This window comes from Emys orbicularis, chromosome 9 (genome assembly GCF_028017835.1).
Source record: "Emys orbicularis isolate rEmyOrb1 chromosome 9, rEmyOrb1.hap1, whole genome shotgun sequence".
NCBI classification, from domain to species: Eukaryota; Metazoa; Chordata; order Testudines; family Emydidae; genus Emys; species Emys orbicularis.
Window position 1 is genome coordinate 12995246 of NC_088691.1, and position 15958 is coordinate 13011203.

The 15958-nt window shown below is 43.3% G+C and overlaps 1 protein-coding gene across 1 annotated transcript in view; it reads left to right on the forward strand.

Annotated features, from left to right (window-relative positions):
- COMMD5 (COMM domain containing 5) overlaps window positions 1-15958 on the forward strand; it is a 32427-nt gene that overhangs the window by 2755 nt on the left and 13714 nt on the right. Inside the window, exons 2-4 of the mRNA XM_065410956.1 lie at window positions 2981-3141; window positions 4714-4742; window positions 9511-9561. Coding sequence (XP_065267028.1) covers window positions 2981-3141; window positions 4714-4742; window positions 9511-9561 — 241 coding nt within the window. The remainder of the gene's footprint in view (window positions 1-2980; window positions 3142-4713; window positions 4743-9510; window positions 9562-15958) is intronic.

The window sequence follows — 15958 nt, forward strand, 5'->3', positions numbered from 1 at the left end:
ATTGTAAAATAGATCAAATGGATTTGAAGAGAAATACTCATAGGATTCAGTAATGAGAGAAGGAACCTTTCGCTTCTTGGATCATTTGTTGGCATGTGGCTTCTTGTGAGGTCTGCCCACACAGATGTGATTGTAGAAGCAAAATTTTTATATAAGCCAAATTAATTTCTATTTGATTATTGATACCAGTCCAATTTCTAGGTCATGTCCAAATGAGGAAAACAGGTTGTTTTAAAACATACTAGCTAATATGTTGTAACTGACGTGATTTTAAACAAGATGTTGCACTTACCGTAGCTTAGGTTAATTGTGTTTGAAAATGTGTTAGCTTGATCTCACCACCTGCCCCCTCCCATTCTTCTACCCATGCTAGGGTTGTTCAGAACCAGCTAATGTGTTTTAAAACACAACCTGCTTTTCGAGTCTGGACGTGCACTTACTGAACAGACGTTAACAGAAAAAACATCCTCACCACTGGTACTAATTGACAGTCTTTTAGGCAGTTTCAGTGAAGAAGGAATCTTCCCCTTCTCCTTTAAAGACAATTCCTCAGCTTTAGTGTTGAGTCATTTTCCAACATTGTGGGAAATCTTGTACTGGCACTGCCCATATTACATCTGTTCTGTGGATAAACACTGAAGATTTCAGTCTACTGCTCTGATTATTTAGAATATTTCACTGCATTTAAAGACATTTTAAAATGTACAAAAGGAAGTAAAATTGTCCAAAAATAGAAGCTGGTAGTGAGTGAAATCCATTTAATACCACAAGGAAGTTTGGCAGTTCAGTTAAAACTTTTTTTATTTTTTAACCTTAATGTTAAGCTGTTGTCCCAGCCTGGCCATTTTTAACTTTTCATATTTTATTTCAGGAGGTAAATCTGGAGCAGAATAAATGTCCAATTTAAAGGCCTGATCCTGCAAACCCATCCATGTAGGCAGACATTTATCTTTCTCAGTGGGGCTTCATGTGTTTGTGAGGTCTGCCCACACAGATGTGATTGTAGAAGCAAAATTTTTATATAAGCCAAATTCATTTTTATAAGCCTTTGTGTATGTGGAATGTGGAAAAATAATTATATATTGAAGGTCTTAGGGAGTCCAACCAAAGGTGTCTCTTTATGATGTTGCAGCCTGGCTGACCTTTGGTGCTGGTACTGCACCATTAGCACCAGTGCAAACTGCTCCAGAAATGTGCATTGATGTTGACCCAGAGAGGTCAGCTAAAAAGAGTTAGTTTCACTTTACCTCCATGCCCATTCAGTATTTAACCTGTCTGCTGAGCTTGCAACCAGGGTGTCATTTCCAACTCTCTGTGGTATCTAAAGCTGATGAGAAGCAAGTTAGTTCTCCTAGTCCTGCTCCTACTAACCAAGTGTCAGAGCTACAGGTCATCCTAAAGTAGGTGAACCACCAAACCAGACCTGTGACGTGAATGACTTTGTCACTACACACCCACATCAAATTTAAACTGGTGACCTAATTACTCCTGAGGACATTCTGTGCCAAAAAAAAAATTCTGCGTACAATATTTTAAAATTCTGCAAATGTTATTTGTCAAATAAATGTGGAAGCTCCAGCCTGGCATTGGGGAGCACAGGCCACTGCCTGCACAGAGGTGGGAGATCTTTCTGCAGCTCCCCCCAACTCCCTCCAGGACATGAACTCAGCAATGAGGCTGCACCCAACCCTGACACAGTGCAAGGACCCAGCCTGCCCCAGAAACACCCCAGGGCCCTGCCCCTCCGTGCCAGGTGCACCGGGTGTGGGCCGACAGGCTCAGCAAGACAGGATCCAAGTGTGGAGGGGCTTAGCATTGGGGGATCCAGGTGTGGGTTGAGAGAGTTCTGTGTGGGGCAATCTGGGTGTGGGTGGCTCAGTGGGGGATCCGGGTGCGAGGGGGGATATGGATGCACAGGGGCTTGTTGGGGGGGTTGCAATGGTAATTGGACTCTGCAGGGGGGTCCAGGTGAAGGTGATTGAGGCTCAGCGGTGGAGGAGGGGGTGGATGTGGGGGGATAGAGCTCTGTAGGGGGGGATCAGTGGGGGTCCAGATGCTGGGAGAGTGGGGCTCAGTGGGTGGGGCTCCAGATGCAGCTGGTTGGGGCCAGTGGAGTGGGGATCGGGGTGCAGGTGGCTCATCAGGGTGGTCCAAGTGCAGGGGGAGTGGGGCTTGGCAGAGAGGTTCTGGATATGGGGTGTGAGGCTCAGCGGGGGGGTCTGGGTATGAGGGAGTCTGGATGCACGGGGATTGGGTGGATGGAGGAACAGCTCCCCATACAGTGATCCCTCCCCCTGTAGCTGAGGAGTGATGGGTGCAGGGAGTGGGGACAGTTTGCAGCGCTTCCTGCAGCCCGGGTAGAAATCTGGGGGTGGGTCTGACCTGGCCCTGGATGCCGTGCAGGGGAAGAGGAAGTCCCATCCTATCCAGCCCACCCGGAACTAGCAGCTGAACCCAGCGCAGGGTAGGTGCCACCAGCTGGGTCTTCCCCAGTACTGCCCTCTGCCCCACAGTGATTTACCTCTCTGCCAGCTGCCCTGGGCACCCAAAGCATACTGCTGGGGAGGGTCACATGACCGCTCTTGTGGCATCCCTGTCAGAAAGTCATTTTTGTGCGGGGAACATAAATTCTGTGCATGCGCAGTGGTGCAGAATTCCCCCATGAGTACATAATGATGAAAGCGTTTGTATCCCATTTCCAGTTCCCTGAGTGAATCAAACTCACCCACTGCTGCTGACAGTTCCACTTTAAACCGTAACTCTTATTCCATCAACTCGAGCTTTGTGTGCAAAATGTTGTTGCACAACAGACCTGGTGAACAATCAGTTGTGTTTACAAAGACATGGAGTGATATATTAATACCAGGGGAAAACACCAGCCTCCTCATACACACAAATATTTCCATAATTTTGCTTGGATGTGCACGCACACATCGCACTTTCCCCATTTTAAAGGAGTATCCTGTTGGTTTCTTTGCAGTTGTTGTTAGTGCATTGGAAGGAAAAGATTGCAAAGAATCTGTGAGGGCGATTGCAGAAAGCGTTGATCTGTCAGAAGACCAGCTCACTTCCCTCATCGCTGGCATGTATACTCTTCTCAGAGAGGCCCTGCGGCTTCCCTTATCGACTTTCAAACAAGAAGTAAGTACTAGGAGTGCATGGTGCCTTGATAAATTAAGGTTGTGTCACTTGCAAATTACTGCATAAACGTCTCCATGCGGGGGGGTGTCGCTTAGCTCAAAAAGGTCATGTGAAACTGGTAGAAGGATCTCTGCTGGGAATGCATTTGTTGCTACTAATCTTGTTGTTCTGTTTTTAAAAAGACCTGAAGTATAGATTTACAAGATACTTCTGCAGATGTTTATGGAAAAGCTTAGTTTATGGAAAAGATTTACATGCATCCATTTTCTACTTCAGCAGCTTGCATTCTGGTTGTGCTTGTCTGTTTTATTTGTCTTCATTTTGTAGCCGTCTCTCTTTTTTTGATAATTTGTAATTTCTTTTGCCATCAACTTTTTTTCCACACTATCTATATATATGTGTGTGTGTGTGTGTGTGTGTTTAGAAAAAACCCTGTGAAATTGTGCTGCACACCTGTTTTTCCTTGCATGTGTATCTTGGAGGAAAGATAAGTGCATGGTTAGTATACGGCACTGAGTGTCAGAAGACCTGAGTTCTGTTCCTGGTTCTGCTACACGTTCTATGTGAATTTGGACAAGTCACTTAATCTCTCTGCCTCAATTCCCCCCATTGTTCTGTATGATTTTATTTTGTTTCCCTTATCTTTTGCTTTATTTTAACTTATGTTTTTCCTTTTTGTCTAATCTCATTTTCTATTTTAAATGTGTCTGCTTTTAGCTTCCTGGCATCTTCTGTGTCAATATGTTCTTTTTCTCTGTCATAGGGTGGTGTTGGGAGGGATCTCCCATCATACTGTTACAGTGATGAAGTTTCTTTAGTGGTCAGAATTTATCTTTTGCAACTTCTGTTTTGTTCTAATAGTTTAAACAGGCACCCCTAAAGTGTTTTCAGAGACCACAACATGATTCCAAAGGAAGAGCATGTAGATTTAATAAAGGTGGAATGACAGAGGTTTTTCTTAAAACTAATGGGTGGAGTTTTCAAATGTGTCTAAGAGAACGTCTACACAACACACTCCTTCCAGCGGTGTGTAGAGTACATGCGCTGCACATCCCCTATCTAGTGTATAAACAGTGGTGAGGCACTGCTTAGGCAAGTAAAGACAAGCCTGAACCCTGTGGGTAAGTACACTACACAGCTCTCTACATGCCCAAGCAGTGCCTCTCCCGTCTACATTGCTATTTTTAGGAGTCCTGCTGCCAGAGCCTTTCACTGATTCATGTAGCTACACATCACACTGTAGACACAGCTTGCCTTCCACTGCAGCAGGTAGCTACCTATTCCCTACATGCTGCTGCCAATGGTGGGCAGTATGGATAGACCTAAGTGATTTAGGAGCACACGTCCCATTGAGTGTTGACTTCTGCTCCTAAGTCACTTAGGCATGTCTGGAAATCCTATCCAGCATCCATTTTACCATCTCGGGACTATTAGCACGGAATAAAATTGGGGGGCGGGGGGCGCTAACAAGCAAGTAACCACTATTTTAGTTCTTGTAAATGTATATCTTTTTAATGAGGAACCAGTTTTCAAGTCCACAGTATGTAAATTGCACATTCCTTGTCTTTGTAGGTTTTTAAGGAAGATCTTCAGGAGCTTAGGTATGCCCATTTATTTCATCTAAATTGCTCACTATAACTGTTTTTGTACAGCTGCTACCCTGTAGGGGAACAGGCTGCTGTAATCAACTTTTTAAATGTTATTGCTCTTTGTGGGAGAGAGCAGCTCTATGTCTCATTACCAATTCCTCAAGCCAGTCTCCTCTAGGTCACCAGTTGAAAACCAGCCCAGGTCAGTATAATCCAAAAGTGGATACTGTCTAGTGACAGCCTTTGTGAAATGAGCTGGTGTTCTCAGTCCAGTTCCCCGTGAACAAGTAACTCCATCACAAAAGCACCACCATGATTGGCAGTCCACGCTTGAGACTCCAAGGATTGAACATGAAGGTAAAACCAGCCACAATCCTAGCCAGCTTTTCTCCAGATCATGGCTGAGACACACAAAGAGTGTGGCATAAAGGAAATTGTGTTATTGCTGTCTGGGCTGTACCTGCTCTGTAGATAGAAGGTTTGAGGCTCCAGGGCTGTCAGACCAGAAGCTTTCACCAAACACTACCTTTTAAAAAAAAAAAGCTCTTCAAAGTTAGGTTTGTTTTAAAATGTCAGAGTGATCAATATAGCATCACACCCATGAACCTGCTGAGAGAACTCTATAAGGGATTGACTTCATCCTTCAAATGCAAGATAACAAAGAGCCGAGCCTGCCACTTCATCCTTGCCTCACCCCTTCCATCCGTTGCCCACCTCCCCCCCAAAAGCTTGATTATCACTTTGTTTATTACCATGATATCAACTGAGCTGTGTGAGATGAGTGTAATGTAACATGGTCCTGTTCAGATGTAATTTACATGTAATACTTTGATAATAAGGTCATGTGAAGCCAGGAGAAATATTCAGGCGTTGTATAAGATATGATTTGGCATTGAACTCATGCAGTAAATTTCACGCATTGGGGAGATGGCACAATTTAGTCCTTAATGTAGGTTATACAAATGTGACCTGCGCGCACACACCCGCCATGCAATATTTTGTTTTTGTTAGTATGTTTGCTGAGACAATGACAACATTTCAGAAGTTGAGGAACTGTCCTACTTTTTGCTTTGAAAGGACAGTGATATAACACTCGTGAAATCCTAGTGCATTGTTCAGCTGTGATCGCTTGTGCTAATTAGCCAGCAAAGCACAATGTTTGTTACAAAGACTTAGTCAAAATCCATTTCAGTCTATCCAGAGAGAATATCTTTGTATAGAAGTTCAGGCACTATATGCTAGTCCTCACTGCATAGTAGTGATCTTCCTGGTTTGTTGCTGAACACAGAAATGGGGAGAAATAAGAGAAAACGCAACCTGTACCCTGCATTGTTTGTTTTAATATTTTGTGCATCTGTGTAGTGTCTTTTGTGCCAGGATCTCAAATTATTTTACAAACATTCTCTCTCCTAGTTCTTCGGCATTCTGGCTTCTGCCTCTTTCATTCCACCAAAGCTACTTTCCTCAAGGTTGTTGGCAATCACATCCTAGTCGCTAGCAGGGGCTGCCGACCTCTCAGTTATCCCCTCATTCCGTCCAAGCCTCCTGCCTAACCCCATTCCTCTTTGTACTCTGTCCCCATTTCATCTTTGTGTCACCTTCCATGCCACCCCTACTGCTTGGGACAGTCTCCCTCTTCATCTAGGTCAATGAATTGCCCTGCCTCCTTTGCATTTTTCTAAGAAGCCCCTTCAACACGAACCCATTTTTTTAAATAAATCTGCACCACTTGGATATTTGACTTTCCAGTCCTTGAACATCTGGTGTACTGGGTCAGAACTTGGTTGCCTAGAATGAGGCAGGAGCCTTGTCTTCTCTGTGTTGGACATTAAGCAGTGCATTCATGTGCTCAAGAAATAATAAAACTCCCATGTATCAGAGGGGTAGCCGTGTTAGTCTGGATCTGTAAAAAGCAACAGAGAGTCCTAAACATGCGTCTGATGAAGTGGGTATTCACCCACGAAAGCTTATGCTCCAATACATCTGTTAGTCTTAAAGGTGCCACAGAACTCTCTAAAACCTCCATGCCACCTGTGAGTAGGTAAATATTATCCCTGTTGTACAGAGGAAATTGGGGTTGAGAAATGAAACTTTCCAAAGCACAAGTCAGTGTTAGAGTTGGAAATAGAATCCAGGACTCCTGATATCCAGTCCCCTGCTCTTGCCACTTGACCACAGTGCCATTGCCTCACACTTGTATGGGTTTTTTTTCCCTCCCACTAATAGATTAATCATGTTGTTACCAACACTTTTCCCCACAGGAAGGTCTTCATTACTCAGCCTAGGTGACTCTTGTTACAGGATTGGCCTGGATTACTAGAAGAAGAAAGTACATAAGAGTGACAATACACATGCCTCATTGCTGCTGTTAATGTGGCTGGCGTAGCCATAAAAGTTCACTTCCCTGTACATTCATGCTGCTCTCAGACCTAGAAGTTTACACTGGTAGTCTTCTCTGGTACCCTCGGGAGAGTCTAATTAACTTAAGGGGAGATGTCTTCTAACATTTTCATCTCGGAATGATTTTTTTTTCTTTAAATCATTGTCTCTGCTCACCTTGAGGCTAGATTTTTAAATGAGCAAATAGTGTCTTTCTGGTCACAAGGGCGTGCAGAGAGATTTTGAAAGTTATGTTTTAGGTGTGTTGGCTCTTTTCACAACTTCAGTGATTCTTACGGGAAATGACATTGATATTGTTGCACAGCATATCTGAGCTGGAGGCAAAGCACACGCTCACTGCCCCAGGGATGTATTAATTAACCAAAGAAATATCTCCATGGGCATCAACTGGCGTGGGTCATTGGCCAAGATTTCTCATTGGCACCACAACCACATGCATGAGGTACACATGTACCTGGCTGAGCAATAGCCCTCTTCTATCGATGCTGCCAGAATTTGGCCAGAGCAGAGAGACAGCAAGTTGTCTGTCATTTCTCCTCCAGAAGTTATGGGCTTGAGTCATATCCTTGCTTTCGCCTTCCCCATAGTCTTTACCATTCCCTTCAGTGAGGCTGAAAACTGTTTTGGCTGGAATCAGACAGGCAAAGGTCCTGTAACTCTCAGCTGCTTTTATGGTCTTTAGTTCCTTACCCCTGCCTCAATAGATCTAGTGGAAAAGGAGGCAGGGAGGGCAAACCCACTTAGGATTGATTACATCACTGTTGATTGTCTCTCTAGTTGTCATCCAGCATCACAACACGCAGGTTATCTCCAGGCATGCACTTTCATCAGCAGAGAGAATAGCAGTCTCTCAAATTCACCTTTCATTTAGCAAAACAGAAGCTGCTGAGCCAGTGGGAGTGAGTCTGTGACCACTGCCAGGAATATTTTTCTCTGCATACTTAGTAGTTTTGTAGCGCTGGCCAGCACCTGGTCCAGTAACACTGGACAAGGGTGTCCTCACAGCCTGCTCCTCGTCCCACAGATCCCTCCTTGAAACATTCTTTTCAACAAATCCTTTGAAAAATGATCACTGCTGGATACTTACACCGTCTCTAGTTCAACACTGTTTGTCTGATCTCTTCCTTCTGTGACTGGACTAAAATGTAAGCTGCTTGAGCCAGGGACAATGTCTGCACATTGTTGGTTTCCTGAAAACATATTCTGAATTGCAAAAATAATGCAGTGGCAAAGGTGGTATTAGTACTTCTTATGTGTTTGAGTAATCCACACCAGGACAATAAACACAGTGCATTGAGAAGTACCATTACGTCCCCTTTGTTCAGCCCTTACAGAGGAGAAGCCAGGAAGAGTTGTTTGCCATATAGAACCTTGTTCCTTGCTGGGGTGTTTCAGGTAAAAAGCTTGCCCAGATAATACAGACAGTGTTTGTATTGTAGGACCCCATTGCCTTTCATGGAGAAGGAGATGTGCACACAGCCAGAAAAGCACTCCTCTGTGCCTCTTGCCCACTTCCCTCTCTGTGCCGCCTTCCATGTGTTTCCATATGCCTGGAATACCCTCCCCACTAATGTAAATTAAACTTCCCCTTCAAGAAGCTATTTAAAATCCACCTTTACCATTAAGCATTCAAGATCTAATGGCCACACCCCACTCTGTGTAAATTCTTACCTTGTTCGTCTTTGTTCCTATCTCACCTATAACCAATAAGCCATTCAGGCCAGGGACCTTTCCTTTTCTTTTCTGATCTTCGATTGCTGTGTGCGTTAAGACATTATGTGAATTATTAATAATATTGCACATTCCATGTAACGTGGCTTTTTTAATAAGAGCTCTGAGCTATTCCAGAGATTTCCACATCGTTCTGCGGTGCCATTCTTTGCAAATATTTTCCTTCTCTTTCCCCTGAACTTTATGATGGAAGTAAAATCAGAAAGTGTTGGTTGGGATTCTCCAAAGCACCTAGCATTGGCCTAATTCTGCTCCCATTAAAGTCACTGGTAAAACGCCAATTGACGTCCCTGAGAGCAGTTAGGTCAGGGCTGAGCACCTTTGAAATTCACACTTGATGTATCTAACCATTTGCTTTAGAGAATAAAGGCTATCCAAGGAAGGAGGGAAAGGTGAAAGGGAGTTCCTAAGACCCCTGCTATAAAAGGCAGTGGAATCCTGCTAGGCTGTGTTCCTCTCAATTTGACTGAACTTAAGTGATTGCTTAAAATCTGATGGTAGTTCTAACTGAGGAAAAAATGTAAAATGTTGATAAAACTATGTGTTTTGAATTATATAATGGTTTATATAACTTGGAGAGAGAGGGGTGTGAATCTGTGGTTACAGAACACTTATATATTTCTCTTATATTGTTGACCTTTTCTTTAAGGATACCAGAAGAGTTCATCATGGACTTTGCTAGTGTGGTCTTTGGTAACAGGTTCGTAATTTTATAAATCAATTTACATGCTCTTATCAGAAGTCTAAAGCAGTGATTTTCAACCTTTTTTCATTTGTGGACCCCTACAAAATTTCAAGTGGAGGTGCTGACCCCTTTGGAAATCTTAGATGTGATTGAAAACCACTGTGCTATGGTAATGACAACCTTTTGCAGGCCCCTTAGACATAGTCTGCAGACACACAAGGGTCCACAGACCACAGGTTGAAAGCCACTGGTCTAAAGGATCGTGGGTGATAACCTGGTCCCAATGAAGTAGGGTCCAGGATTTCACCCTACAACTCTGATTCTATGTAAAGTGACTGTCAGTTCCAGAGTATACCTCTGTGCAGCAAGTAGCTTCTCTTGCCACATTTAAATCCTTTCTCAAGGCACAAATCCCTGACCTTCCCCGTGAAGATTCAATCTTCAGTCTATGTAGTTTGTCTTTTGCTCAACATGATTTGCATTGTAAGCTCTGTGAATCAGGGGTCATATTTACTTTTATGCACTGTTCCATGATGATGAATACATGCATGTCTATGGACAATTAAAATAATGGTTGAGATTTTGAAAATAGTGCAGGGAATTTAGCCACAGTTCTTGCACTGCTTGGATAGAGGACGTGTAGCTGAATCTCTTGAACTGCCTTGAAAATTTCAACTAGTATATCTGCAACAGAAGGCAAGTGGTGAAATCCCAGATTGTGTCAGGTATTCCTGGGGATTTCTGCACCAAAAAATTAAAAATACTGTACACAATATTTAAAAATTCTGCATATTTTGTCAAAATACAATATAATCACACCAGTTTCAATTCTTTTGGTAATTTATTTCAAAATACCCATCAGCAAGTATGTCTGTAACAATACAGACAACAACAAAAAATCAGGAAATGTTTTTTGGCAAATAGATTCTCTACTAGACATATTAATACAGAACTTGATGTATTTTGGTGACACTTATGTTCTGTTTCAGTGAAATTAAATATTATACAAAAATAGGTTATACAAAAGTATTGTAATGACCTGGTCTAAAAGGGCACTAGCGTCCTAAAGGACTGTTTTGTGTCTGTCTGTCATGTCTTGTCCAAGTTCAAGCTTCTATGTGTATTGTAAGGTTTTTGGGTCACACCACCGTAATGGGAGGGGGGCTGGTGAGTTTTGTTATAGGATAGCGGGCAGTTAGCATGGAGAAGAGAGACCCAGCGAAGTGTGTGTGTGTGTGTGTGTGTAAGAGTGAGTGTGTGGAGGGAGAGGGGGTGTTTGTGTGGCTTGGGTCTTGTACATGGTTTGCCAGCCAACCCCCCTTCATCTCCAGAGGTGGTATGCATGCCCCATGCCAGGTGCAGGCAGGAGTGCTGGGGCGTTCAGTGATAGATGGGAGCAGAGGGGGATGTGTTCAGGCTCATGTGCACATAGAGACGTAATGTGTATACGTAACTAATACATTTGAAACACGCAAAACTGGAAAAAGGAAGCATTTCGCTGGAAATCACAAATTTTGCATAAAAATATAAAATATAAAATTCTGCAGGGAACATTAATTCTGCGCAAATTCTGCATTGCGCAGTGGCACAGAATTCCAGTAGTAGTAGTCAGGTGCAGTGGAGACCAGCAGTTTCTTTGGGAAATTCAGAATGATTTTGGGTGTGTCCCTCAGTTTCCCTATGTGTAAGATGGGGATAATGATACTTTCACCAACAGATGGAAATGCTATGTAAGAGTTAGATATTATGTATGTACAGACAAAATTCAGTCAAGCATGTAGGGACAAAATTAGTAAGGCCAAGGCACAAAATGAAATTAAACTAGCTAGAGACACAAAGGGTAAAAAGAAAACATTCTACAAATATATTAGAATCAAGAGGAAGACCAAGGACAGGGTAGGCCTGTTACCCAATGAGGGGGGAAAGACAGTAAGAGGAAATGTGGAAATCGCAGAAGTCCTAAATGCCTTTTTTTGTTCATTTTCACCAAAAAGATTAGTAGCGATCAGACATCTAACGTAGAGAATTCCTGTGAAAATGAGGCAAAATCTGAGGCTAAAGTAGGGAAAGAACAAGTTAAAAATTACTTACTCAGGTTAGATGTCTTCAAGTTGGCATGGCCTGATGAAATACATCTTAATACTCAAGGAGCTGAATGAGGAGATATCTGAGCCATTAGCCATTATCTTTGAAAACTCATGGAAGATGGGAGAGATTCCAGAGGATTGGAAAGGGGCAACTATAGTGCCAATCTATAAAAAGGGGGAAAGGACAACCCTGGGGAATTACAGACTAGTCATTTAGTACCTGGTAAGATAATGGAGCAAATAATCAAGCAATCAAACACCTAGAAGATAATAAGGTAATAAGTAACAGTGAACATGAATTTGTCCAGTAGAAATCATGTCAAACCAACATAACAGCTATCTTTGACAGGGTAACAAGCCTTATGGATAGGGGGAACTGTTAAATGTGGTATAACTTGACTTTAGTAAGGCTTTTGATACTATCTCGCATGATCTTCTCATAAACAAACTAGGGAAATACAACCTAGATGGAACTACTATAAGGTGGGTGCTGGAAAATCGTTCCCAGAGAGTAGTTATCAGTAGCTCACAGTCAAGCTGGAAAGGCTTATCGAGTGGGATCCCTCAGGGATGTGTCCTTGGGTCCAGTTCTGTTCAATATCTTCTTCAGTTATTTAAATAATGGCATAGAGAGTACACTTATAAAGTTTGCAGATGATACCAAGCTAAGAGCGGTTGCAAGTGCTTTGGAGGATGGGATTAAAATTCAAAATGATCTGAACAAACTGGAGAAATGGTCTGTAGTAAATGGGATGAAATTCAAGAAGGACAAATGCAAAGTATTCACTTAGGAAGGAAGAATCAAATTCCACACATACAGAATGGGAAATGACTGTCCAGGAAGAAGTACTGTGGAAAGGAATGTGGGGGTTATTGTCAGTCACAAGCTACATGAGTCAACGGTGTAATACTACTGCAAAAAAAGCAAACAACATTCTGGGATGTATTAGCAGGCGTGTTGTAAGCAAGACACAAGAAACAATTTTTCTATTTACTCCCAGTTCTGGGCGCCACATTTCAGGAAAGATATGGACAAATTGGAGAAAGTTCAGAGGAGAGCAACAAAAATGATTAAAGGTCTACAAAACATGACCTATGAGGAAAGATTGAAAAAACTGTGTTTGTTTGCTTTGGAAACGAGAAGACTGAGGAGGGGACATAACACTCTTCAAATACATAAAAGGTTGTCACAAGGAGGAGGGTGAAAAAATGTTCTCCTTAACCTCTGAGGATAGGACAAGACGCAATGGGCTTAAATTGCAACAAGGGAGGTGTAGGTATGGACATTAGCAAAAGCTTCCTGTTAAGATGGTTAAGCACTGGAACAAATTGTCTAGGAAGGTTGTGGAATCCCTTCATTGGAGATTTTTAAGAACAGGTTAGACCAGTGGGGGGCGGGCAGCCAGGACCCAGACCTGTACCCTGCCACACGCAGGGCCAGGCAGCTGGGACCCGGATATTTTTTAGCACACAGCTGGGTCACAGCTGTGTACTATTTGGGCTGTATGCGGCCCGCTGGCTATGGGTTGGCCACCACTGGGTTAGACAAACATCTATCAGGAATGAGCTAGTTGTTACTTAGTCCTGCCATGAGTGCTGGGGTCTGAACTAGATGACCTATTGAGGTCCCTTCCAGTCCTACACTTCTGTGATTATTCATCATCATTAAGTTTTCTATAACTTGCATTATACAGAGCATTTTCATTAGCATGCTTCATTGACAGTCTAACCACATGTGCCATGCCATATGCTGTGCTGTAATTGTTAGAGACTTTCCTAGATCGAGTTCAGTCATCCAGCCTGATTGTAAAATTGATTTGAGAATTCAATCCAGGTGATTTGATGATACTCTAGAAGGGTTAATAGCTGGTGATGCACTAGTCAGAATTCATTTACCTGATAGCTTAATAGATTAGTGTGCTACATCAAATCAAGGAGGATTAGAGCAGACTATTTTTCTCCCTCACTAGGGGGTCCTTTCTCCCAGATGGATCCTCTACTCTTACTTTATCTCTCACCATATTTATAAATGGCTTGATCTTGCATGTGTTCCTCACCGAGAGTTGAAGGCACTCAGCACCTGTGAGAATCAAGCCCAGCATTGTTATTGATATAATTCTTTTCTCCTTGTTCTTGGTTGTTGTTTTTACCCCAAGCAAATGGATGAATGATGCTACAGAAGTTCAAAATATTATTAATTTTCCTTGTTTCGGCTCTTTGCTCAAAGTACAGATTTCTTGGGAGCAGGTATACATTTTACTCCTCTTTCTTCCTTTCTGTAATTTTCTTTCTGAATTACACCACGGTAGGTGTAAGAATGCAGAGTTCATAGGTGCCAAGTGAAACGTTGGTGATGGAGAGAGACATTTGAAGGGAGGGTAGAATGTGCATGAATTATGTATTTTCATCCAGGCCACTATTGTGTTAGAGAATTTAGCTTTTTTAATTTCAGAAGAGTTAACTCCAGCTGTGATTATCCAATGTAATCTGGTTTCATGTTTAAGAACCAGAACAGAGGGACTTGTAGGACCATGTATCATTTCCATGTGAATCTGCTGCATGAGCTAACACCTAATTCTACTTTTTTTTTTTAATGAATTATAAATGTATGTACAGTCGTTCTAAGTACCTGACCACTGGAGTGAGACCTATTAGATTTTTTGATTCAGAACTCATATGAACTAGATATCCCAGAGGAATCCATTTCAAATAAACATTTAACCTCTTATTTTTATGGTTTTCCAGGCATTCTGGCCTATCCATGTAATTTTGCATCTTAAATGACAGTTCCAAAACTCTGCAAAATTAAAAATGGTATTTCTCTTTATATCACCATAGCTTCAGATATGTCAAGCTGTGTAGATAAAGGGAGAAGAGCAGCATGTCTGATAGACACCATCAGATAAACTGCGAGAAATTAAAGCTGCTTTTTGAAAGGGATTACTCTAGATTCTCCAACTTTTAATACCTACAATAAATTTAGTACAATTTAATTTTAATCCAGATTACTGTATTGTCAGATCATTGCTTAGAGTGGGTCCCATGGTTCTGTGTGTGTCACTGATTCGTGTGCTCTTGTTATGCAATTGAATTTTCATACATTCCTTTTAGGCGAATACTGCTATGTCTGGAATTGGTTTGTCATTAATTTTGACATTGGTAGTTCAGTTACTGCATCCAATCCTGGAGTTCATTCCAGATGCTCTTCTGCTGCAATGCATTTTGCTTAGGGTACTCTGACACACTCATTTAGGTCCCCATGAATATCATTATGTCCCAAGTATAATGTGGTGCATCCCAGTTTGCCCACTGTTCCTTCACTCACACTGCTTCTAAACAGTTCTGTGTGAAGCGTTGCGTGCGGAGAATACATGGGGTCACTGATGGACACTCTTTACCCCCAAACAAATTTTATTTAATTAAAGTGCTTTTGAAGACACGAGACTCAGCAGGTGCAGTGAAGACTCTGTGAAGTCAAAGGTGTCTTATGTTTTGCAGTGTAAATAAACTCCTCTTTTCCTATCACCAACATCCCATTTCTTTTCACTTTGGCTGCTGAGTTTCTACCATCCTTGCTGTGTTCTCATGCATTGATTTTCCGTTTCCAGCTGCATTTGTATGGGTGGAGAGGGTTAAGAAAGTGTTGACTGAAAATGAAACTACCTTGTAAAGAGAAGTTTATACCTGTCAGTTCAGCACCAAACTAAAGGTCTAAACCAGGGGTCTCAAACTCCCGTCCCGCAGGCCATCTGCAGCCCGCGAACCTCCCCAGTGTAGTCCGGGGGGCTCCAGCAGTTTTGGGGCCTGGTCTCTCCCTTGGCCCCACCTGCCACCCCCGGGCACTCTCCCCCGACCCAGGGCCCCGGCAGCGCAGCAGAGCTGAGTGGCATCTGCCTGCTCACTCCAGTGGCTGCTGGCCCCGCCCTGCGGCCCCAGGTAGGGGCGGGACTGTGCCTCCGCATGCTGCCCCCGCCCCGAGCGCCCCTGTGGCCAATGGGAAGCTGCAGGGGCAGTGCCTGGGGGCAGCAGCGTGCTGAGGCCCTCTGTCCCGCCCTGCCCTGGAGCCCCAGGTAAGCACCGCACCCCCTCCCACATATCCCCTACCACCCCCAAACTCCTTCCCAGAGCCTGCACCCCCTCCCCACACACACACCCAGCCCCCAAACTCCCTCCCAGAGCTTTCCCCCCCTCCTCCCTCCCAGAGCCTGCAACCCCACCCCCAGCCCCTGCCCCAGCCCAGAGCCTGCACCCAGCACCCAAACTCCATCCCAGAGCCTGCACCTCCTCCCCCACCCAAACTCCCTCCCAGAGCCTTAGGCAAGTGG